The sequence below is a fragment of the Oreochromis aureus genome, linkage group 18 (assembly GCF_013358895.1).
Source record: "Oreochromis aureus strain Israel breed Guangdong linkage group 18, ZZ_aureus, whole genome shotgun sequence".
NCBI classification, from domain to species: domain Eukaryota; kingdom Metazoa; phylum Chordata; class Actinopteri; order Cichliformes; family Cichlidae; genus Oreochromis; species Oreochromis aureus.
The window spans coordinates 24,672,410-24,697,218 of NC_052959.1; the positions used below are offsets into that span (position 1 = coordinate 24,672,410).

At 37.7% G+C, this 24,809-nt stretch overlaps 1 protein-coding gene across 6 annotated transcripts in view; it reads right to left on the reverse strand.

Moving 5' to 3' along the window:
* The window catches only part of LOC116313443 (piezo-type mechanosensitive ion channel component 2), a 92,135-nt gene that overhangs the window by 38,809 nt on the left and 28,517 nt on the right, over nt 1-24,809 (reverse strand). For 5 of the 6 annotated variants that reach the window (XM_039601955.1, XM_039601954.1, XM_039601951.1 and 2 more), the window contains exons 8-18: nt 21,041-21,215; nt 16,768-16,881; nt 16,051-16,086; nt 14,120-14,237; nt 12,942-13,111; nt 8,851-9,087; nt 7,999-8,119; nt 7,412-7,605; nt 5,483-5,631; nt 4,131-4,304; nt 944-1,230 (exon numbers count right to left, since the gene is read on the reverse strand). In XM_039601955.1, coding sequence (XP_039457889.1) covers nt 944-1,230; nt 4,131-4,304; nt 5,483-5,631; nt 7,412-7,605; nt 7,999-8,119; nt 8,851-9,087; nt 12,942-13,111; nt 14,120-14,237; nt 16,051-16,086; nt 16,768-16,881; nt 21,041-21,215 — 1,775 coding nt within the window. The remainder of the gene's footprint in view (nt 1-943; nt 1,231-4,130; nt 4,305-5,482; nt 5,632-7,411; nt 7,606-7,998; nt 8,120-8,850; nt 9,088-12,941; nt 13,112-14,119; nt 14,238-16,050; nt 16,087-16,767; nt 16,882-21,040; nt 21,216-24,809) is intronic. The other variant, XM_039601953.1, reaches the window with a different exon arrangement.

The following is a 24,809-nucleotide window of genomic DNA, read 5'->3' on the forward strand; positions in this document are numbered from 1 at the left end:
TTCCTTTTATAAAAAAAAAACATGCTGCTTTGACAGAAATGTTCTGTCACAAACACAGTTTTGACATTAAAGTTTATGTGGAAACTAAACCGTACGCAAAGAGGGAAGCAAAGGAAGAACAAGGATATATCTATACTGCCAAGAAAATGAGGGTGAGAGTAAAGAGATCCAGCAGGGTTGACAGAACATCAACTTCAGAATTATTTTAAACAACTGAACAATGCATCAGTAAATCGTTCAACAAAACAACATTTTCTGCTATTTTCTTCTGAAAGAACTAATTTTTTAGACCACAACCTAATTTAAGGTTTATACCACAGCTGTTAAATTAACAGGATTATTTTTTTAATGCTAAAACATAGTTATTGCAGTTTTAAATCAATTTTCTAATTTACTGACATACAAAAAAGTGCGTTATTTTGATTAAGATGTGAAATTAATATTATTTACTTTCATTCTTGAATAGAAAAATTAGTTTCAGTGGTTGAATATTTACGCTTGATTAATGTCTGACTTAGATATTGCCAAAAACTTTAAAGCTTTCACCCACAATGCAATAGTTTATTAGACCACCAGCCAATGTAAGGTGCCCTAAATTAACAGCATTGGTGATTACCAAAAATCATTTTTGTTTTCTGTAATGGTTAATCCACCAGTATGAATTTGCTCTTTAATCAAAATCACATTTTTAATACTAAAGCATAATTGTTGTTGTTAACCATGTACTTTTAAATTGTTTTTCATAAAACTTTTTTTAAGATGATAAATCTTTATTAGTGTTCCTATACAGAAAAAATTATTTTAGTAGTTGAATGCTATACTTGATTAGACAAAAATGAATTAGATCAAGTGAAACTCACACAAAAAATATGCAAGTGTAAAATATTTCACAATATCTTTGAAACCACATTTAAGGTCATGGACCCGCCGTGCTGCTCGGTACCTGAGCTCTGCTCCGTGCTCGGCTCCGGCTCGGTCTTCGCACTGCACTGTTGGCTCTCCTCTGTGCTGGACTGCCGTGGGTCAGACAAGCTCCTGGGCTTCTCATTAGTCATGTCAGTGTCATCCATCACCACCACCAGGGCCTGCTCCTTCTCTTTCTCCATATCCCAACCCTCCTGCATATTCTCCTTTACATGTGTTTCACATTCCTCTCTGAGAAGCATCGCGTCCACCGAGCTGGCACTGAGCATGCTGAGGTCTGGCAGGCTGCCATCCGGGTCCACCAGTCTGAAGACACGGCAGAAATTATTACACAAAAACGCACACGAACACACAACCTAGGGCACAGATCTGTATTAATACACATATGAGGACCTTCTGTGACTTATGGATTTTAAATGTAATTACTCTTGTTGTTGTTTTTATTATTTATCAAGTTGTTATGGAACTGTGCATTTCCATATTTTGTGTGTTAACCATAGAGTTTGGTTAACTTGGAAGACAACTAGAATAGTTGTGTTTGTACAGGTTCAGGACTAATGTGTCTTTTTTTGTTCTTATTTCCACTTGCTATCTTCATGCCAGCACTGACTGCTGTTCATGGTCTTAATGTTGAGCTTGAATATTGAATATCTATAAATGTATTCATCACAGTTCATTATTTCTTGTGTTTTTATTTCCCAATAATCCATTAAAAAAAATGTCATATTATATACTGTAAATAATTGTAGAGCATGTGGCAACTAAATTCTAAACTTCCAAAGGCGTTATTGGTTCGAGCATGAATACACTTCTGATTGACATATAAAACCCAAAAGAAATATATAAAAATAAACAAAATTATACACACAAAATTTTTTAGACAACAATATAGTAGAATTCTTATTCTTTTATCAAAAAAAAAAATCCAACCAGCATTTCTTGTAATAAAAATCTTCATATTTCGTATTTAGATTATACAAATTTTGGTGACCACTGGGTCATATAGGTACATTAATTTGAACATTAATAATAAATAGTTATGATAAATGTTTAAAAAGAAGATTGGCCCACATGTTGAAAGGAGGCGACGGGATATATACAGACGTACATACAAGGATACGCTACGATCATTATTGTAAGATAATGATTCGCAAGTTTTTCGTCCTAATATTCCATAAATTTATCTGCATCTGATCTTAAACTCGACCAAAAAACAAATCCCTAAAAACAAAAAAAAATCTCTTTTATTATTTTCCTAAGGTATTCTGTCCTCATAAGTATATAAATACTTGAAAAAATTATACACAAGGTCAAGATGACTGTCAAATGACTCCGATGCAGGATGGGAATCTGCTCGTTCTGCTAACTGAACAACAGAGCAGTGTTTCATCAGGCATTTCAAACTAAAAGCAGTGCACATTCCTGCTGCATTCTTTAAAATAATCTGTGTTGTATTCATGGTGTCTGATCTTTGAGCAGCAGATAAATAACTAAGGGGAGGCATTAATCCCTTAATGTCTTTTCAGGCAATAATGGAGCCATGTCAAGGTTCAGGTTTGGCTTGCACGGACTGGCTGCATGTCAAGACGAGCATTTTGGTGTTTGGTAGTCACACTTACTTGCTCTGTGGAGTGGGAATTTTTTCTTTGATGCTGCTCAGAACAATATAGTTACACAGAAGTCATCATAAACAGTGAGAAGAGAAACTGACAAAAAACAGGCTGAAACGTCATTTTAAAATGCACGAAAACTGGCTGCAGGACTCCAGTGGTTTGAGGGAGGCGAGCTTTTATAGGAAAGGGGTAATTTTCTGGGGTTCAGTGCATAGATCAGGGTGTGGATCAGTGTAAAGATAGTGGAGGGGAGCAAGAACGGTTTGCAGTTTTAAACATGCATGAGAAAGTTTGTTGCCTGTCAGAAGTAGACAATTTTAAGAGAGCCAGAAAGCTAACAGAAAATCCAAATAAGAGGAGGCTACAGGCAAAATAAAGAAACCTCAAAACCCCAAAAAAGAAAACCAGTCATGTCATGAAAAATACCTGATCTTCAGGTGCAAGATATTTCAGATTCTCATGATAAAATACCGTCAAAAACAAGGTAACAGGGGTAAGTCACTGTGGGTGCTGAGGATGTATTGCAAAAGGAAGAAAACGCTAAGATTCAGAGGTGAGATGGGATGGTGATGGATGCTACAGAAAGCGAGCAAATACCCACCTATTCATGATTAAATAGACACGCCCATTGACTTTGGCGTGGCTGTGAGTGAAACAGGCGGAGAAGATAGATAGCAGCAGGTGATGGAGAGAAGCAGAGGGAAGAAGAGCTGAGCAAGTAGTAGCAGAACAACGGGGAATCCACAAAAACAACGATAAAGTTAAATGACCCATGCCGCAGACTGTGAAATGTGGATGTTATGACACACAGCTGCATGACACAGCACGCAATGACCGATGAGGTTACAGCGGGCATGTAACAAGGTGTGACATAAAAGCGGATGAACTGGGTTTTACATGCATACTTCTTGAGTAGTGGAAAGTTATTGCAATAATTTATCTACTAATCAATTTGCACTGGAGTTGTGAAGTACAAAATGTAACAAGCAGAAGTTGGGATGGGGCGGCACGGCAAACTAAAGCCTGACTGATATATCGGATGACCAATATACTGCATTACTGCATGACTGCATGGGCCAATATTTTCCGATATATCAGGCATATCATTTTCATTTACTGGCTGATAAATGAAAATTTAAAAAAAAAGCAAAGAGCAAAAAGGGGAAACACCCTTCAGCGATGTTATGAGTGCTTACGTTGCATAGTTTGCCCAGCAGAGGGCACTATTCTCCACAATTAATCCACAATAAAACAAGTTTATTTTTATTCTGCACTATCTTGGTACAAAATTGTAAAAAACTACACATAATAAATGTTAGGGAAATCTGTTTGTGTGCATAAAACAAAGCAACATACTGACTGATATTTCGGATTTTTAGATCACCAAATATCGGTATTGGTGTCGGTCGGGCTCTACAGCAAACCAAAAGCTTCCAAGTTACAAGGAGAAAAGACACTTAGTTTCAAAGCAAAGAAAATGTACTTACAATAACCCCATAAAACCAAATTTTCTACCATTTCTATATCTGAACAACTTCCCATCATTTTACTGTTGTTATAAGTATGAACTGAAAAAAGCAGCATGTGTCTCACCTGTAGATAGTGCTCTCTTCTTTAGCCACTACAGCCTGAAGGTCAGTGAGCTGGAGAAAGCGGTCATGGAAATAGTGCAGGTGGAGAATACACGCCAGCAAGAAGGACGTGGGAATGAAAATCCTGATGAACAGCTCGCCCAGCTCGAACTGCTTCAAGCCCAGGGCTTCTAGACTGCATTCACAAACATTTCAAAGGAAACAGAAAACTGTGAGATTAAGCTTAAACCACTCCCAAGGTTACTGTGTGAAGAACTGCTGAGGTCTAGAAGACTGGGCACAGTGGAGCTGAATATTGACTCTGTAGATAAAATCTAATCTATTCATCATTTAATACTACCAGGTGTTTATATAACGTTTTGTAATAATTATATGTTGGGGGTTTATTGTGACATCATAGCGATCTACAGTATGACCTTAAACTAAAAGAATTTATTCAGTTTATGTGAAAATGTAAAGAAATTCTCACATAAATGTGACCCTTACCCTTTAAATCACTGTAATTATAGTTAAAGTACTTAAGGTAATTTAGTCAAATTTGCCAACACAGCAAGCGTAACGAGGCGCGGGCACCTATGTTTGAGACTGGGAGGTCTAAAAACTAAATCTGAACTAACTCAAACCAAACTCAAAATAAAAATGAAATAAAAAATAAATAAATATACCTATTACAATGGTATGTTACAGGAAAACAGTTTATCATCATAGTGCTCCTGGACACAGCTGTCACGAGTAATCAGGCATACTGTAACAATATCATGTTCTGTTTATTGGCTTTTAACAACCACATATCAACTATAGTTGATTATATTTTTATGGCTGAGTATATTAACATAACTAAGTATACTACTTGAGGTAGTGTGTAGGTATATTTCTTTAAACAAGAAACAATAGTTTCAGACTTTCCTGTAGCTTTTTTAATTACTGAAATATGCAGGTTCATCTGAAGAGCCGTGAGGCAACTGTGCTCTGTAAATTGGAAGAACAGATACATACTAAAGTAGTTGTACTCTGGGCAGCTAGAACTGAACTACTACAATTTGTAATAGATTTTTTAGGTAACATCATAAATATCTACCTATATATCTACCTAAAAAAATCTAAGAAAATAAGACATCTGTGAATTCTGTTCTAAAATTCTCCTCCATTCAGCCCAACTAAAGCCACTATACATATGCTTTGCTACGCTAGTAGGGCAAAGCTACTAAAATAAACAAAACAAAACAAAAACAATAGCTCAAGACAAACAGTTGGTGTGATGACTAAGCCATAAGCTGTGCCTCTCTGGGAAACGGAGTAGGCAGTGAGTCAGTATCCTGCCGCTCAGACCGGCATTTGCTCAGTGGCGCTCACCCTTTTTTATCCAGGCCCGTCATGTTACCCCAGGTGTGTATTGACTCAGGAAACTGGAAGGTGTAGACAACTGTGAGAACCAGCATGGTGTACATAACCACCGACATCCAGAAGTACTTCAGGATCCTTCGCCACCACTCGTAGTGCACCTTCATGACAAGAATTAGAAGAGGACATCTGGATTTAGGTGACTTCTCAGTCTGCCTCTGGCTGTTGCTGGGAGTTAGGAATACAACATGTGCCACGAACCTGGAATGCACATACTTTAAGAACTCCCTTAACAAATGACAGCAAATTCTGTGTTTGGGAAATTGAATTTGGGAAGTTTATGGCATCATATTCATATCTACACTTTAAATATATACTCCAAATAATATAAACAACAGTAAATATCCTTATTTCACAGGTCGCCTCATTTGGAAGGCTTTGAAAACAATTATACAGATCACAATTTTAACCATCCCGCATATTCCCCAAATGTTAATAATAAATAATATAGAAATACGCAAGTATTTACACATATACACAAGGCAATTCTTTATAATCAGTACTGTTTACTATGCTTGGTCTTGTATATTTTCTCCCTGTTAAATGCATATGTATTATGGTTTTATATCTTTAGTTCATTGTCCTTTTAGCAGAATGAAAATCAATTACATGCCCCAAATTGGAAGAATGTTAAACTGCATCATTTCCAACAAATACAATAACAATACATTTCACTTTACAGTTTATATTAATCTTTTGTTGTGAATTATGTGTCTCATGGTTGTTTAATACATGCCAAAAACATTTAATAGTTATTACTGATCCTTATTCCCAAAATACAGATGTTTCGCAAAGCTGCTGAGACCTTTAAGATATCCACAAATTGACCTTTGGCCTCAAAGCCATGATATACCATCACAAACTGGTCCTAACGCAAAAAAATGTAATAGTGAAAAATTTCATTTTTTGTTTCTAGATGTTAAAATAATTGATATTTATTACATTTAAAGTGAAGTGTCAGCATCTTAAATTATTAGAATATTTTTTAAAAAAATTACAATAAAGAATTATCCAGTTTCTTGTTGGTTGGGGCTCCTTTACCATGAATTACTGCATCAGTGTGGTGTGGCATGAAAGTGATTAGCATGTTGCCGGTTTGATTATTGATGAAGGACTAAGAAGTAGCACCTTTAAGTCCAGGGCCATGGCTCTTGGTTGCAAAGTGGTGGAGTGCCCACCTCTGTCATGGACAAGTTGCTGCGAAGTGGAGGAGTTTAAGTGTCTCAGAGTCTTGTTTACGAGTAGGGGAAGAGTGGAAATTGAAAACATGATGAGAAATGTACTTTCATCTGAAAGTAACCAGACGACCAGTCCACTTCTTCCTCTCCCTAACCCAAGTAAGATCCTTCTGATGTCTGCACAAGCATCCTTGCTCCTTGAGCACCTTTTCCTGTCACACCTTTATCTTCCAGTCAACTTTCCATTAATGTGCTTCAGTACAGCCAGCCTTTTCAGGAATGACCGGTCGCTCACCCTCCTTATGGAGGGTGTCGAAGACCCATATGGAAAACTGTCAATTTAGCTTCCACATGATCTAGGCTGCCTCTAGCGAAGTAGACCAAGATATTAACAGATATGGTATTTATACTTTTTGTATAGTCATTTACTCAAACTTGAAATTTCGTATTCTAATAATTTAAGATACTGAATTTCTGATTTTCAAAGCCGTAATCATAAAAATGTAAATATTAAAGGCTTGAAATATTTCACCTTACATGCTATGAATACACACTGTCATTGTTTACCTTTTGAATTTATTACAAAAAAACAAAAAAAAATAAATGTATCACAATATTCCATTTTTCTGGATGCACTTGTACTTTTCAGATAGAAATGTCAGCATGTTTATTGTCAATCACTTGGTGTGTTTTCGGTGCGTACCTGGTATAGCGCCACACAGGAGAGGAACATCATCATGTAGATGATCTTGTACATGACGATACGTCCCTCAAAGGTGACGATGAAGAACATGCTACCGCAGATGTAGATCCAATATTTGACCATCAGAGCCATCACCATGTTACCAAGGACGTGCATGAGGTCCTGTTCCCCTCCCTCCTCAGACTCCTCTTCCTCTGTAAAAGCAGTTTTGCATTTTTCAGTGTAATAGACCATATTTGTTTCTGGATTTTCATTTCTAAACAAATTCCAGGAATTTGTCATGAATAAAGGCATATTTTCTTCTTCTTTAAAATTCTTTGGGCCCACCCAAGATCTCCAGTGACATTGCTGATCAGTGTTAAAAGTTTCTATCATAAGTTTTCCAACGCCATTATGTGCTAATTCTAATACCTGTAAGAGATATTTGGTCATGTTTTACATTGTTGTTATATTTTGTATATTTTCTTAGCATTTTAAAAATGTTCTCAATATAAGTTTAATGTAACATATGTCATGCCTGTAACCTGTTTATAAACTGTTTACGTATATACTACTGTAAGACAACAAAATAAGAACAGAGAGCTTACCCTGCTTCTTCTGATCCTCTACATGAACGTCTAAGAGACCAGTGCTGTCTTCCTTTTGTTTTTCTTGTCTCTCTGTAAGCGTCTGTCTCAGCAGTAACCAGAAGGTCAGCATGCAAAGGACCTACACACCATAAATATGTTTTAAAAAAAGACGAGGAGCAAAGAAAACAAAAAGATGAAACTACAAATCACACAGAGTTTACTTTAACTCTGTGGGACCAAAAATACTGATGGTCAAAATAACACAAGGGGATATTCTCTATACTGCATGTAGTAAATCAGACTTGAGTTTGTAAACTATACTTGGATTGTCTAAATTTGTCTGCATCTACTCTTTAAATAAACATCATTAGCCATCATTTTTCACCCAGGTGTGAAATACAGTGCAATGGATCTTCACTCTTTGAATTAATAAACACATACGCTCTGCACTACAACAGAAATGTGAGTAATTTAAAAAATACGTTACAGTAATTCCAAGTTTGTGTGTTGCATAAAATCATAAAATCTCATTCCAGACATAATCAGGTCAAGTTCAGTAGCTGGAAACCTGAACGCCTTAGAGTTATTCCAACACATGTCAAAACACTAAAACTTGACCTTCTTCAGGAGCACATTGCATAACTACACTGTCTTATATTATTAACCGAGTAGTGGAGAGACACAATTTGTTAGCGAGATTGTTTCAGAATCTTAAAAAATAAAGCTTTGTGCAGCATATGTAGAGTACATCTTAAATCCCTGCACATATTAAACCATATTACGTGGTCAAGATTGCAGGCTGTCAAGCTAAATGTCAGGTTTAGCGGCTTCACGGATGTTTAGTTGTTTGGCTAATGTGAAATCCCAAACCTTAGATGAAAGTGAGTGGAATGGGTTTTTCTTCTCAACAAAGAAGCCTTTGACTTTGCTGTAATCCATGTCCGGAAAAGTCCAAATGTACTGCAGAACTATCAGCAGGTTGCCGTAGGCCACCATGAAGGGAGACGACAGCATGGCGTAGCGCCTCCGGTCACGGACCATCCACAGCAGGCAGGACCAGATGAGGAAGACGAACGTCAGCCAGCTGACGTATGTGATGCTCCACGCCTGCAGACAAACAAATCGGAGAGAAAAATTTACAACAAATGCTGCAGTCATGAATGACTAACGAAGGCCAAGTATGACCGCTGCTCGGAAATAGTGCGTTGGCGCAGAAACCACACGCACAAACACACAGATATACACAAACACAAAGGGAAGCAGATTTCCAGATGATCATCAAACCGTTTTTCACTTCAGACAGAATTAATACAACAATGATTCGTTACTTTGGCTTAATTTTATTTTTAAATATAAATCAGTTTCTACTATTCAGACGTGTAAGTTTGTTATAATGCATAACAAAGTAATGAAGCAATAGCATTACTAAGTTTTTACATTTTCAATTTAATGCTCAAACATTTTGATTAAAATGCAAAGATCTTGTGTATGCCCTAAAAGTTGAGATTTGCCCTGGTGTATCAGCATGTGTCAAGTTTAGAGTTAGATTGTTAGATCATTACTTACTGTTAAATGACAATAAAAACAGTAAAATTAAAATTATTGATATATATAAGTAAGTATTGGAACAAATTTATTTCTAATTCATTGCTAAACTAACTGATTAAAATAAATAATGTAAATAAATTAAAAAAAAACTGTAATGGCAACAAAACAAAAAGTATGGTAACTACACAATTTGAGACTGCTGACGTATTTAAAAGATGGTAATTATGATTTGTTATAAAAGCAGCATTTGGTCCCATGAATGAATGAGAAAAAGGTTTTTAAACAATATTCTTCAAAGAAAGGTAGGAAGACTTTTGAATAATTAATTTTTCGTAGTGAAGAACATAATTCAATGATTTCAGGAATTCAGGATTCTGAAGGAATTTATTTACATAGAGATCAAAGACACAATCCTAAGGTGCTACATCGCAAATATTTATCTATAAGCGATGTAACAGAAGTGCCAGTGTAATCTTTAAGCTAAAATTTGCAAATGTCATCGTGCAAAACAGAGCCGTCTTAGTGCTCAGAGGCTCGGTGCGATGGACCGTCACATAGTGGTAACTTGCAGTGTGGTTAGACAAATCAATATTTCTGGTCTCTTTTAGTAAAATCAGGCTGTGCACAGTGGCGTGTCTAGAAAATTTTTGTTGGGGGGGGCCAGGTAGGGGCACAGATTTGGAGAAGGGTGGCAGATGTAATTGGCAGATAATGTTAAAAAAAAATTCTACCAACCGTTAACCATCATTCAATAACCCTGTAAACCTAATAACTGAATTTGCTTTTGACTCTTATTAGAATGAGGTTTTAACCACTACGGTGCAAAGTTTTTAGATACTGCGTTGATGAAGTACAAGAGACACAATCAGTGCTTTGTCAGTGTTTACTCAGCATTCAAGGACAGCAATATTTGCATAGTATTTTTACTGACCTATAGGGCACATATGTTTTGGGCAAAAACATTTTTGAATATTAAAATACAAACATTTTTAACATACAATTGCCAAATTAGCCAATGCAAAACTTTATCTGCCTATTAAAAAAAAAGAAGATAATCTTCTTACAAACTGGTGTTTGATTTTGAAACAGGGAAAAGTTGGGAAACAAATGAAAAGACTAACTTTTGAATGAAACCTGAAAGCAAGTAAATACTTTCTATGCTGCCTTATGGTAAACTTTGGTAATATTGATGTATAAAGAACAACACTGGCTGATGATGAAATACAGTCAGCTGGCATGGTGACACTGCCAGTATTAACCTGCAGGGCTGGACTGGGGAAAAAAAATTGGGCATTTTGACCAGAGACCGCCCACCAGGTATTAAAGCCATAAAGCCTTTGAATGAAAACAACGCTGTTGTGACAGTGATGTACACTGTCTTGTTGTATATATGTATGATTTCTATACATTTTACGTCAGATAAAAACTTTGTTCGCAAGATTCAGATAATTATTTAATAAAAGCTAGATATTTTAAACGAGAATAAGAAAGAAAAGTATTTCTTTGTGCCCCCTTTCCCTGTTAATGCCCTACCTGACCCCTTGGCATAACTTTGCTAGACCCGCCCCTGCACAGTTACCAGCTGTCAGCTACATAGAAAAGGATCCTGGTGTTATTTGTCTCTCAGAAACAGCTCATAACTTCCCTTCAACTCATTCATGTCACCTAAAAGGTAAACCTGTTTCTACATCACCTGTTCAGCTCTGATGATTCAGTAAGGACATCTCCTGGTTTCATCTGCATCTTTCCTCTCACCACATATCCAAACTGATATCATGACCAGCAGCTTTTACAGCTGTGGCTCCAGCAAACATCAGCTGATACTAGAAATTAATATTCAATAAATTCTAACAACAGCTGATCAAGCTTAAACGTGCTGCTGTTGTTTAGCGCGACATCCGCTGGTTTCCTCTTTCTGGCGCAAAGTGGGCGATAAACAAACAAAAAAGAAAAGCCGATCAGCTGATCATTGATCAGTTTCATGATTGAAGTAGCAACAGGAGAGGGAGGGGGAGAGAATGAGAGAAGAAGAGGCAGCTGTGCAGCAAAGACACAGAATAACTCCAGCTTTGTGTCTTTTCATTCTAGCTGAAGTTCGGGACAAACTGCGTCTCTTCTCAGCTCAATACGAAACCTGTAATATTGTCTCTGAATGAGGGACCATTCCATTTTTAAGGAGCAGTTGGCAACTCTACAAACTAACCTTATGAATAAAATAAAGTTCACCATCAGTAACATCACAGCATCCGCCCAGCTGTATAGAAACTCCGTCATGCTAGCTAGCACGCAGTAAGAGTTATTGTAACTGACTGTAAAAAGTCAGCACAACGAAAATAAACTCCACCTAAACTTGGTTTATATCTGACCCAGATAGACTGCAGGTCATAACTTCTTACCTGAAGTTTAGTTCACCTGACACTCGGACTGGCGGCTGCCTCGGGTCTCTCCTCCTCCTGCCTACCCTTCCCTCATCCACCTGCTAGCCGCCGTGGAAGCTCCGCCATGCTCGATGGCCAGTCCAGCTATGTTAAACTGTTAATCTTTCGCCGAAAAACTGTTTTCTGTGATGCTGTCTTTCGTGCTTGGCTCTCCTACCTTTGCTAACATGATGCTCATAGCGCAGAAGCCGATGCTGCATTCACTTACACTCGGATATCTGAGCTTCACTGTGAAAACATAATCGTACATTTGATATTTCATTGGATTTTATTGTTTTGGCTTCGGGGTGGCACCTGGGGTGGCCAGTCTGGTTGGGGGGGTGGCCTGTGCCCCCCCAGGCCACCCCGCTGGACACGCCACAGGCTGTGCACTCCAGAGCAAAGGACAGATTGTTACCAGCAACATTTGGAGTTGCGTCAGTGCCTTTGGGAACGGTAACTTGCAGTTCTGTGACGGCACCATTAACTCTGACAAGTACGCTGATATTTTGGAGCAACATATGCTGCCGTGACATGACAACAATTTAATAAACAGTAGCACTACTTGTATTTCTGTAAAAGAAAAAAAAAATTAATGACTCCAGGAATGTTTAAACTGAGAACAGATGCTCATTTTTGGTTGCATTCTGCCACACATGCAACCATACACTCTGCCCAGTAAAGCCACAGTTTCCTACTGCTAGCCAGCCAGTAGTTCCACTGGAGCTGAAAGAGGTTCAGTGCCTTGCTCAAGGGCATTGATGTTGATCGAGCAGGCAGGAGTTTTTTGCAAAAGACATTTTTCCACCAGGTTTGCGGGTTTGGGTCTGTTACTCTCTGGATATAAAGCTTGAATGTCAAATTAATCTGTTCATATAAACAGCAAGCACATTTTAAGAGAACAAGTAGGAACAACAAAGTAAATAAGATGTATATTTTTTAAATTTCATTCATACTATAAAGCAAAACTAAACGCTGACTTTCAACATTACTCACCATCATGGCTATGAGAGCACCAATGTAGCTTTGTTTCATGATGAAGTGGAAGATTTTGACCATCGCACCGACTCCTTTTTTCTTTATTATATTCTCTTCACTCTCGGTCTCCTTCACAGATGACTCCTCCGGGGGCAAACACACTTCATACACACACTCTTCTTTCTTCTCTGTTTGGACAAACAAACAGCTCATTGCAACACTTCTACTGTGGAACTGTGTGGATTTATTATTGCACTTGCATAAAGTTGGGGGCAACCGTGAGAGTTTAACTTCACAAAGCACAGAAGACAACATATTCTGACTTTCAATTCTTAGTTTGCAAAAAGCTCTAAACGCCTTTTACACATTAAAGTAACTCAGCAGAAACCCAAATAAGACTTTCCCTATCTTCCCTTTTCATGTCCCCTGAAAAGTTTTTTAAGACTTTACAAGTTCCTCAGTACATTAAACAGCCATATTCACAGGCTATTAAGTATCTCACCTCATAACTACTATACTGACTAAAAAAAGTGAAGGAAACCTTTAAAACAATTCAGTGAACTCAGTTGCAAATAAGTGCAACATAAAACCAAAATGAAGGCGGGAAGGGTGAAATAGCAGATGTATTTAACACTTAATATAAGATAATTCACTTTATCTTGGATTATTAGCATCTTTGAAGTCATCTATGCTGCTTTTATGTAATGTTAACTGTGTACATTCTAATTCACTGCATAACATGTATAGTCTATTTTAAATGTTTATGGTGGAAATACAGGCTTGTATTTGGTAAAAACTTCATCAAAGGTACTTAATTACTTCCAATCACTTTATGATTATGACTATTTATTCCTCATACAGTTAACTTAAAAAACCTAACAAAGTTAATTTAATCAGAAAACAGATATTCTGTTACACTCTATATTTTATTTAGCCTTTATAATTAAACCCTTACAAACAAATGTAGAATTCAACCACCTTCCTGATTTCTCCTTTTCTATATTTGTCACACTGAAACGTTTCACATCATCAAACAAATTTAAATAAAATAAGTAAACACAAATTGCAGTTTTGAATATAGGTGTTTATGATTAATATTAAAATGACAATTTTGAATGTTTTATGTGGTAGCAGCACTAGTTTACAGATTCACTGCAGACTAGAAATGTTCATAATAGAATGAATAAACAGTTCACCTGTGCCATCACTGGGCTGGTCCATTTTGTACTGAGGGGTTGAGTACAAGTCCCGACAGACTGGTCCATTCTCAGTCACGGCAAACTCAAAGGAGGTCCCGTTTGAAGTGGGCACAGCCTGCAGATCATTTTTAAATAAATAACAATAAACTTCAGTAGATGCGGAACATTTTTTTTGTTATGAGCTCACACAACAGTTTAGCATGCCCCACAAAGGCAAAGAGGAGTAACTAATGTTGTTTGATACTGGACACTGTTTTTTTTCCACCAGAAACTTTAGCCATTTAGTTACCACACTTTGGCTTTGTCGGGCAATAGAGGCACGATTTCTACTTTTCACACTGCATGGTTTTTGAAGTCGATACAACCCCTTTAATAAAAAGAAAAAATTAATGAAATCAAATCAAATTAAAATTACTGTGATCGAGGGCTTTCATATTTTCAATGGACGATTATCCTCATCAAAATAATTGAATAACATCCATAATATATTGGTATCTGTAGAATGTCAAATTTGATGTGATATATGTTAAAATCCATTTATTTTTATTTGTTAAACTTTTAAACTCAATTTTTGTTAGCTATACATTGTTTAAATAAGCTGTTGCCGCACTAAAGTAGTTATGGAGAGAAAACAGAGCTGTGATAAACTAGAAAGTGTGCTGGTGGTGGATAGGTGACAGCATTCTCACGTACATTGTGATGTCATTAGTTTAATCTCTACTTCACTCATTTGTAGTTTTGAAATACAATGTGGGCTCTAGGCCTCCATTTAATTAAAATTAAAAAACAAAACACAAAAAAAAAAATTCCCATCCGACAATCACAGATCTGCCTGAAAAAGGTTTCATGGGAAAGAAACACTTCTTAAATAGAATTAGGCAAAAATTTCAGGTGCCTACTGTCAAGTTTAAAAGGCTATTATGTCCTCTGTATATGAGAAGCTAGAAACAAAACATCAGTCCTCTATCTAAAGGCCTGTAAATTCTTTAAAAAAATAGCCAAATGCACGTATGTCCTAGTGTAATAATTCCCCCTCATAATGCTAGCTGTAAGCTTTTCCTGTGCAAAAACAATGTCTAAAAAAATCACTACCTAAAACAATGTGAGGCCTCAGCAGACTCACAATGCTGTAAGTTGAGAGCTTGGTGCAAAATGACCTTTCTGTGCTCCTGCAAACCATGTTTCTCTTGCTCAAATGTTGCACATAAAGAGGTCATTTTGTACTTTGAACAGATTTAGACCATTACTGATACTAATATAACATAACATACCACGCAACATAAAAGATTTGTTATTTATAATTATTAATGTACTCGCTTGTGCTCTGACTTTCAAAATTTCATTCATCTTCCATTGTTATAAATGCTGAAAGATTTGAAAACAGCTAATATTTGTTGATTATATGGCCCGCTGATAAACTGGTCAGGTTCAACTGAACGTTGTCTTCTGAAGCCTTGTAATGGCCAGTAGCAGGTATTTTTACACAAAGGGCTGAAGATTTTCCTTCACACTTATATTGGAAGTCAATAAAGATGTTTATTCAATGTTGATTTGAACAGGAGGACTGTTCAAAGTGGAGGGAATAGTACCCTCAGTGTAAGTTTTAACCAATGGGTGTTTAAGAATTCCTGTGATTTTTGTATTGTAAAAGCTGTACAGGTACTCCCTCTTCCAATTTTTCCAGCTAAGAAATACTTGCACAGCTTTTCAACTGAGAAGATAAAGGTAGATCAGTTTAGCAACATATGTATATATAATGTTTACTTAAGCCCTCGATTAACAGAACCAATCAGGATGTAAAAATGAAAGGTAACCCCGTTCAATGAGGATGCAGTGTGAAAAGCACTTTGCAGCGATTCCCTTTCTTGCAGCAAGACTAAAAGGGGTGAAAATGCACAGATTTAAGACACATCCAGAACAACCCGCACCTCTGTTGTACTGATTCCATCCTGGGTGGAGAGGAGCTAAGAGGAGAAAAAGAGCATACAAGGCAAGGTGTGTTATCGATGAGTTGCTGAAGTCAAAGGCCTCCGTGTTCTTTATAGCGGTTGATAAGCAAGAACAAAGCCGAGTGCTGCTAATCTGTAAATCGAGACCATCACTCATCTGCGTCTGCACACCCTGAAAGCTTTTAAACCTCAGGAGGTGGCCGGTGGAGACAGCGTATGGGCCTTGATGTAGGAACAAGGTCACAATAAGCGTGCATGTGCGAGAGAGGCAAAGTGTCTTTGTCTGAAATCTTTCCAGGGATGAGTCGATTATCATGAAGATGAAGCAAATGGAAGTTTAAGGAAACAATCAACAGCTGCAGCTTGACGTTAGAGTTTAATAGAGTTGTTTTCCTTGTTAATTGAAACTTTAATATTACTGATTTGTTCCATTCTGCTTTAGTCAGACTGCCTGTTATTGTTGAATCGTAAAACTAAATCAAAGTGTTTCAGGACAACATTTGTTATCAGTTCTGACAACGTTAAAAAGAAACAAGCGTTTTTTTCTCGCTTACAAAGTTAAAAAAAATATTTTTTTTTTTTATGTTTCTGAACCTTTATCCAGTTTGTTTTAAAAGGACGGTATCGTAGAAAAATAATGGTAATAATCAATACTTTGAGTGGCTTGTGTCCGCGTGTGTCTTAACCCTGACGTACGTTTTTCTCGTCTGTGCCCTGGCGTGATCCCCACCACAGCAGCCGCTTCCTGTTGGCTGAGATAAATGATTTGCCCAGCTCCTCCTCCTCGCACACATCATCGTCCTTGTCGTCCTGAAAAAACACAGATAGATAGTTTCGTGTTCCATGTGAATCTTTCCGCTATTGCGCAACGGAGACGATACTCTCAAGAGTTATGGTTTCAATCTGCTTCTAGTAAACACTGTTTTACGGTCTGTGAGGGAAGAAACTGAGGAGGACTTGGATGAAACGAGTTAGCGTCCGTGACGAGGAGTGTCACCACGAAGTAAAAATGCACAAGAAGTTATTTAAAGAGGAGCTGTGTAGCTCATTTTCAGCACCTCCATGAACACTAAAGACAAAAATTAATTGCATTTTTTTAAATAAATAAATCAATATATAATATATATATCAATATATAATTTTGTCTTGCACAGTTGATTATTTCTCCACTCATGAAGCAGCAGGAAGCAGTACTGCGTGATGTTCATTTATATATTACCAGTTACTTTATTCAGTTAGTTTGCAGTATAAAAATTTAATGAGCTACATTTTGTTATTGAAACATTTTAAATTGTTATATTTATGTAACGGCATTCATTCTTGCACTTGACTTCTTAATTCTGAAAATGTTTCATGCATTTCTTTATATTATCTCTCTGTAGGTGTTGATGCATTGGGGTTTTGTAAGCAGGTCTAGAAAGTGAGATCCAAGTTTATTAGACTGCCTGGTACATTAAGGGATCAAATCGTCTGTGCAGATTCTCAGTCATCCTTTTCATTTGTAGTTAGGATCACAGATTATATTTAATTCCTTGAGTTTCAGTTTATCCCTGTCATGTTAATCCCTTATTTTGGTAGTCATTTTTCTTTCTTTGTTTCTTCTTACCTTAATTGGTTTTACATGTGTCTAGTTCTCAAGGTGTCTCCAGTTTTCTCATTACCTCCTTTGTGTATTTAATCATGTTCTTTGTCTGTTTACTCCATCCTTGTGTGTTTTTGCTTATTGTCCTGTGTGCTTTTGGCTTTAGCTGTTTCAGTTTTGACCTTAATAAATCTTTTGTTTTGTTATTTTTTAAGTTTACAAGTATTGCATCTGCGTGCCTTCCTGCTCCCTGGAACAAGCTGTTTTAGCTCCTCTCATTTTGACACAACTTTCTTCTGATTGGCTGCCCCTCAGAAAACAATGTGTATCGAACTTTATGTCTGACATCATACAGATCTCAAAGATATTTTTTTTTAAGTGTGAAACCTTATCATTATAAATATGAGAGAAAAGAAGAAAAAGCGTAATAGGTTTCCTAAAGAGCTTCGGTCCGATTTTATTTCTTCCTGATCAATTCATAATTTATTTTAAACATCAGATACTTTCCAAAAAACAACAGGTTAAACTGTAACACGTCAGAGCTTATTAACAGATAAACTCACTTGTCACCTGTTTGATTTTCTGTGATCTAACTTTTCAACAAACATCATAAAATAATAAATTTATAAAAGCCTTTCATAGATAAAGCCAGACGAATTCATCTGAAGCAGATTCCTTATGTCTCACTTCTTTGGATCATTACTCTGCTTTCAGAATTTGATGAACTGCTGCTGAATAAACACAGATGACAAACTATAAATCAACCTGTAAAGTGATTTATAATCCGCCTTATTTTTCTGGCAAACATGAGGTCCATCATAATCTGGCATCTCCACCATCGAACAAACCTGTCCGCTGCTGATTTAAGCCACAATCATTTTTTTATTATCTAAAGTGTAAGAGTGGGTGAAAACACACACACACACACACACACACACACACACACACACACACACTGCTCTGTGAAGTGATCAATAATGCATACAGCCCCACCAGTTTACAGGCTGGTATTGATCTCTCTATAAAAACACTAATCTATAACTCCATTACAGGACAATGGAGCTGAGCTCGAGCTCTGAGGTTAAGGAAGGCAGGATGAATTCAGGAGGGGCGGTCTTCTTGAATATGATTGCACAACATTTCACTCAGGACTTTAGTTTCAACTCAGTGGTGGGAGCTGTGCAAAAATACAGTCAAGGTCAGTTCACCAAAACTGTTAAAATAAAATACTCTGTCGGTGAAGTGTTCGTTTTTCCATCCTTCCTTTCCTTTTTTCCTTCCATCTCTGTGATTTCTCTCTCCACTAGTACAGTGTACAGTACAGTGGCAGTGAAACTCACAACGCAATCAAAGATTACACTTAAAAACAAATCTGTGACACCTAAGTGCTGGGTGCATTTGATACGTTTTGTGTTTTAAAGAGCTGCTTATAGTGGCCAGACGTTAGAAACAAAATTGTAAAATATTATTAGCAAGAAAAACCCAAAGCAATCATTTAAAATATACAAAATAATTTCACAGAGGTGAGGAATAAACTTGATAAAGAAAAAAAGTGTCCCAAATAGTGAGGAGTTAACATCTGGGTGAACCTTGAAGGTACTTATGAAAAAGGGTGTTTTGTCAAATTTATCCTCTGGACCTTAAAGTTCAAGGTGAAGTTACAGACTCTATAGAAAAGACTTTAACATTGATCTTTCATTCATTCAACATTTTTGGACCCGTAGATTCTGTTATTATGTAAGAGCTGCATTTTTCTCTCGTACAGAGCACTGTAACACAGGAACGTAGCGCCGAAACCTGTCCTCCCTTTACGCTTTGTCAAAATTAGACCAGCAGTGTCTCAGATAACACCTAAGCTGTGTACAGATTCCACCAGTGATCGATTGCCCTGAAATCTTCCATCAGTACGGTTTCTCTGATCACGAGGCCACCTGGTTGCCCATTTAATTCAATCTGGATCTATTTCAGTTCACTGTCTGGAATTTAGTGTGGAGCTGTCATGGAGGCTGCGTGTACTGCATTCAAACTGTGTCTCTGACACCCACCGAGTTTTTGCATCTGCTTTTAATCCAGAATCCACACTTTGCAAAGGAGGAGCTAATTTAAATTGGACAGCATAAATATGCACATGCTGTTTGTCAAAAAATGTTTCTTTTGTCAAAAATGAGAAATTAAAAACAAATTTTCTTGTAGAGCCAAATTAGTGTTCTATTTGTTGAAATGCCCTTGTGAGCTAGTAGGTAAAAATAAAAAAGGAATTGAAAAAAAATTGCAATTTCCAGACACAGAGGTAACAGAAGAAAGAACCCACAGTGACACAATGCCCCTTTAAACATTAAGGAAAGTTCCTGTTCAAGTTTTAACACTGACCCTCCCATATCACATGTGTATTTGTGTATAGTGGTAATGTGATGATACAATTCAATATCAACCAGTTTAATTCAAGTATTGCAGAGCAACAGCAGCGAACTGACCCAAATTAGCAGGTCAAAAGTGAGCATACCAAAACAGGGAGCAAGTCATCTATTAACCAAAAAAATCTTAGTATGAGGATCTCTTTTACACATGTCTCCTTAAACCCCACAGCAATTCAGATCAATGAGGTGTAGCCGAAAGAAATCGATCTGTAGGTAGTAGGATTTGATGTAGGGTTTACTCAGAGAGGGGCAGCTTTATCACAAACACCCTGCCATATAAACCTAAAATCTGTTTATTATTGATCGCCAAATTCTGACCCAAACATGTGCTAATGAAGTTACTGTTACTGTACAAGTGAGTAAACGCACAGGTAGCTCATATTGTTCTGTAAAGCTAAGATTCAAAACTGAACATCTGTCTGAGTTCCATTAAAAGCTGTTTGAAATATTTATGTAACAGATCCAACGCTACAGAAACAGGAAAAAGAGCAAACTCTGTGAAAGCTGAATTGTGATGTTGCAGAGCTCTGTGTGTGCACAGTCTTGAGAAAAGACATGCAGCAGCTTCTGTGTTCCCTGAAATTTTTTTTCATGGATGGATCTCTGACTAAAACCTAAACTCAGCTCTGTCTGTAACAGCAGATATGCTGTCTTGGAGATTTAAATTTAGCAACTATTCTCATTTTGCTCTATCATATTAAACTCATACAAATGTACATGTCATACAGGCAGTGTGATTTAGTAAATCCTGCCGTACATTTTCAAGAACAAAAGACTGATGGAGACTGTTACTAAATCTGACCCATAACATCTAAATTTAGCCAGATCATAAATACACTTGTGGAGCTGCTTTCAAATCAAAAACACCCGATATATAAATGAAAATCGATAAATTATTGATGTGCTTTACTAAACATGTCACAACGTTTTGACTAAAAAAAAGGCGTGTGTGCACTCTCTCTGTCCTCACCATCAGCTGGTCGATGGGCTCCTGCAGCCAGAGGCGGATGAGAGTTGCCAGGGTGTAATAGAGGATCAGCAGCATGATGGGACTGACAAAGTGGTACCACTTACGCCGCGGGTGCACAGTGAGCTTCCACGTGCAGGAGCAGTTGCTCTGGACAATGGGGGAGATGCCAAACACACTGCAGAGACAGAAAGGTTTATGAGGATGGAAACAAGGTTTTTAAGCAGTAAAAACAGCAGACAAATAAGATTTAATAATGCTTTTTTGTCTCCTAATATTTTACTTTGTACATTTTTTTAGTTTATACATGAAAAGAGACATTTTACTAAACAAATTTAAATCAAACATAGTTTTCTGGCTTCCTTTAGTCGTATCCTGGAGAGCAAAAATGTACGAAAACTCTTAATGGCTTAAATCTTCTGATGACTGCACAGAACACATGAGAGGGACTATGTAACTCATCTGGCTTCACCTGGAGATTTCCCGCAAGGTGTGGGAATGTGTTGCTGGGCAGACGGATGTCTGGACTGTCTTGCTCAGATGCTCAGAGTAAATCCAGTTCAGTTCAGTGTTGAGAGTTTAATGATTTAAAGGAACAGTATTTAGGGTAAATCTAATTGGAGGCTTGGTAAATATGGAGAATGGCAGTACAGAAAAAAATTTAAAATAAATGGCGCCATGTGATCGCAGCAAAGCATTTCACTCTGTGCAGGCTTACTTATGGCATCTACTGTCAAACGACTACTGTCAAAACTGCTCTTAGTTTGAGTCAGGGAGACAGACGCAAGCTCAAAACTTGAAAGCTTGTTCTTAGAGCTGGATCAGTTGACCCTGAAACAGCCCTTAGTTATGCTGCCATAGACTCAGGCTGCTGGGGGACTTGTAAAATGATGCACTGAGTTTTGCTCCTCTATGCTCTCTTTCTCTCTCTCTTTGACTCTCAGTGCATTTATTTCCCTCTACTCCTTGTCATTAACCTGTGTCCAAGCTCTCCCATAGGTAGTGATTTATCCTGTTTGTTGATCATCCTGATCCTGTTCATCACCTTTTCTGTCATCTGTTTCCCCTCAACCCCCAACTTGCTGCGGCAGAGGGCTCCCTTCCTGAGCCTGTTGCTGCTGGTTATTTTTTCTCTCCTCACAGTGACTTTAGGTTGCTCAGAGGGGATTTCTGGATTGTTGAGGTTTCTATAACACTGCAGGTTATTTATGGTTTATGTAAATTTTTTTGTGATTTGACACTACATAAACAATGATGACCAAACTAGCTTATGATGATCTCATAGAGGGCAAATATTGCTCCTCACTTCAGGTATACAGGTTTCGCTATGAGCACGGAAGCCAAACACACACGCTGTCCAAACATTTTGATGAAAAGCAGCCAATCAGAAGAAAGTGGGATTAAGGGAGAGGAGTTAAAGCAGTTTGTTTCTGACAGTGGATCAAGTGAGGGGGGGTGCAAGGCCACTGTAAGATAAATAAGGATTTTTTGTAAGTATAAATCACACACAGCTTCTCCAGTAGAGCCATGAATAAAAATTATGGAGGTGGAAATGGTCATCATAAATCCACTTTAATAAAACCAGTGTTACAGTTTCTTCCAGTCGACTTCTGTAACTTTAAAGAACTAAATATCTTTTCTGATTTTGGTAGCAACTCTCTTCTAGTGGTCATTTTGGCAAGAAACTCTCTAACCCTGGATTCTGTACAATGCAGCCAGGCTAAAAATGTGTTCATAAAACAAAGGATGTCATATGTTTCGCTCCTTTTCCTTCTTAGCAGAATAAAGGTCATCTACTCAGGAACTGCACTGACGTATTCCAGTGACAAACACTCAGATTTAGAAGCCTCCAGAGTCTTGTCTTTTATGCCATGTCGAGGAGCGAACAACCCCCAGAACCCAGCACATTTCCTGAGCAGTTTCTTGTTACAGCTGGGCAAGGCCAGTTAGTCACATGACAGGGGACTTCCACTTTAAGGCGGTGAGGCAGGAAGTGAAGTGGAAGCCAGACCTCTCAACAGTCTCACTCAGCACCAGGTCCACAGCAAGGCCGTGTCATTGTCAGCAGGGACAATTAGGACAGGCACCGAGGTGGCCTATTGTCAAATCGAGGCTACACGTATATATGGGCCAATAGTTTCCCTCTGATGGCCTGAAGTGCGAACTAAACACGCCAGAGGAGAGGAGATCATGCCTCAGTTTTTACACAGCAGCAGACAGAAATACTTCAGTGATGTGGAAAGTCAACATGAACGTGTGAGTAGACGGCAAATGATGAAACAGACAGTCTGTTTGTGAAATGACTGAATAAGAATCGGAACAGTGACAACCTTTCCAAACGCTGGCCTTCAGACAGACAAATTAGGGCCTTCTTTCTTTCCGAAATGAGAAGACCACAGTTTGGGAACCCTCCTCCCATAAAACATTAACTAAATATAAAATAGGGGATTTAAAAAGTAGAGTAAAGAGTGCTTTTTTATGCTTTGTACACGGGGCATCGAGTTCCCAACAGTTTTATGCCAATCACTCTTAAAATGTGTCTAATTTTGGCCTTCACAACTTTACTTCCTCAGTGACGCGTTAACGGCAGTGATTCTTTTCCTTTTATGTCTCATTTAAAAGATTTCTGGAGGCGAGAGCCTACACTCACCTTTGAGTATTTTACTTTCCAATATCCAGCATTTAATTAAGTATTTCAGGGGACCAATGACAACAAGTATTCTCTTAAATTTAAGGATTTTAAGACAACCTAAGAAGTAAAGGTAAACTAAAGCATACTAGAGCGATGTGATGACCCTTCAAATTTATCACACACTTAGACGGCAGCCCGTCTGCGCGGTCACTAAAGCTGGACGATTTAAAGAGATTACCCTGTGTAGATGGTGTGAGGGTGAGTGGTTCATTCATTCTAATGACTTTGTTTCCTAATGAAAAACCTGTCAGTAGGACACTGTAATCGCTCCCTTATCTGCCATCTGAGGCCAGAGTGGGACGGAGAGGACGCGGGCTTTATCAAGGCAGTTTCAGCTATACATAGCTGTAAACAGCCTCGCTCCTGACACACAGCAGCACAGCTTTCAAATGAGAAAGTCTGAGATCAATAAAACACTGCAACACCAAGGGCACTGAGATATCAGCTACACAGAGACAGCTGCAGTGCTACTGGTGAGATCTGGAAGACACGGCATCATTACTATAAGTTACAGGACCTACTGTACAGCAGTGGGCGTACATAAACTTTAGAGAGCTTTTCTACTTTACATTCAAAGCCATTTTTTAATTGATCTTTCTGAGTTACTAGTGAATTTAAGCATTATATTTGCATTTTTTTGTTTTAGTTTACTGTGATAAATTACCGTTACTGTGGCTGCTGGACTCAATTTTTTATCTTTAATACAAAATTAATGTTGGACTTAATTTTCTAATCATCATTCATCAAAATTAAACCAAAGATTTGTTTGAAATATTTCTCTTCATGTATATTAAATAGGAAAGCTTTTAAATCAAACTGTAAAATCATTCACTTTTTGTTGATATTCCAGTTGTTTTTCAGCTGCACTACTCCACTAAAATGATATTGGCATCCATTCATCCACCCACCCTCGCTTCTCGAGGTCCAGTTAGCATTCTAAGGCGTAGCCACCTCCTCCAGCTCTTCTGAGAGGATGTTGGTGTATTTCAAAGCCATCTGAGAAAAATTATCTCTCCCACATGTCCCGGATCTGCCCAGGGGCCTCCTCCCGGTTGTACATGGCCAAAACATCTCACTGAG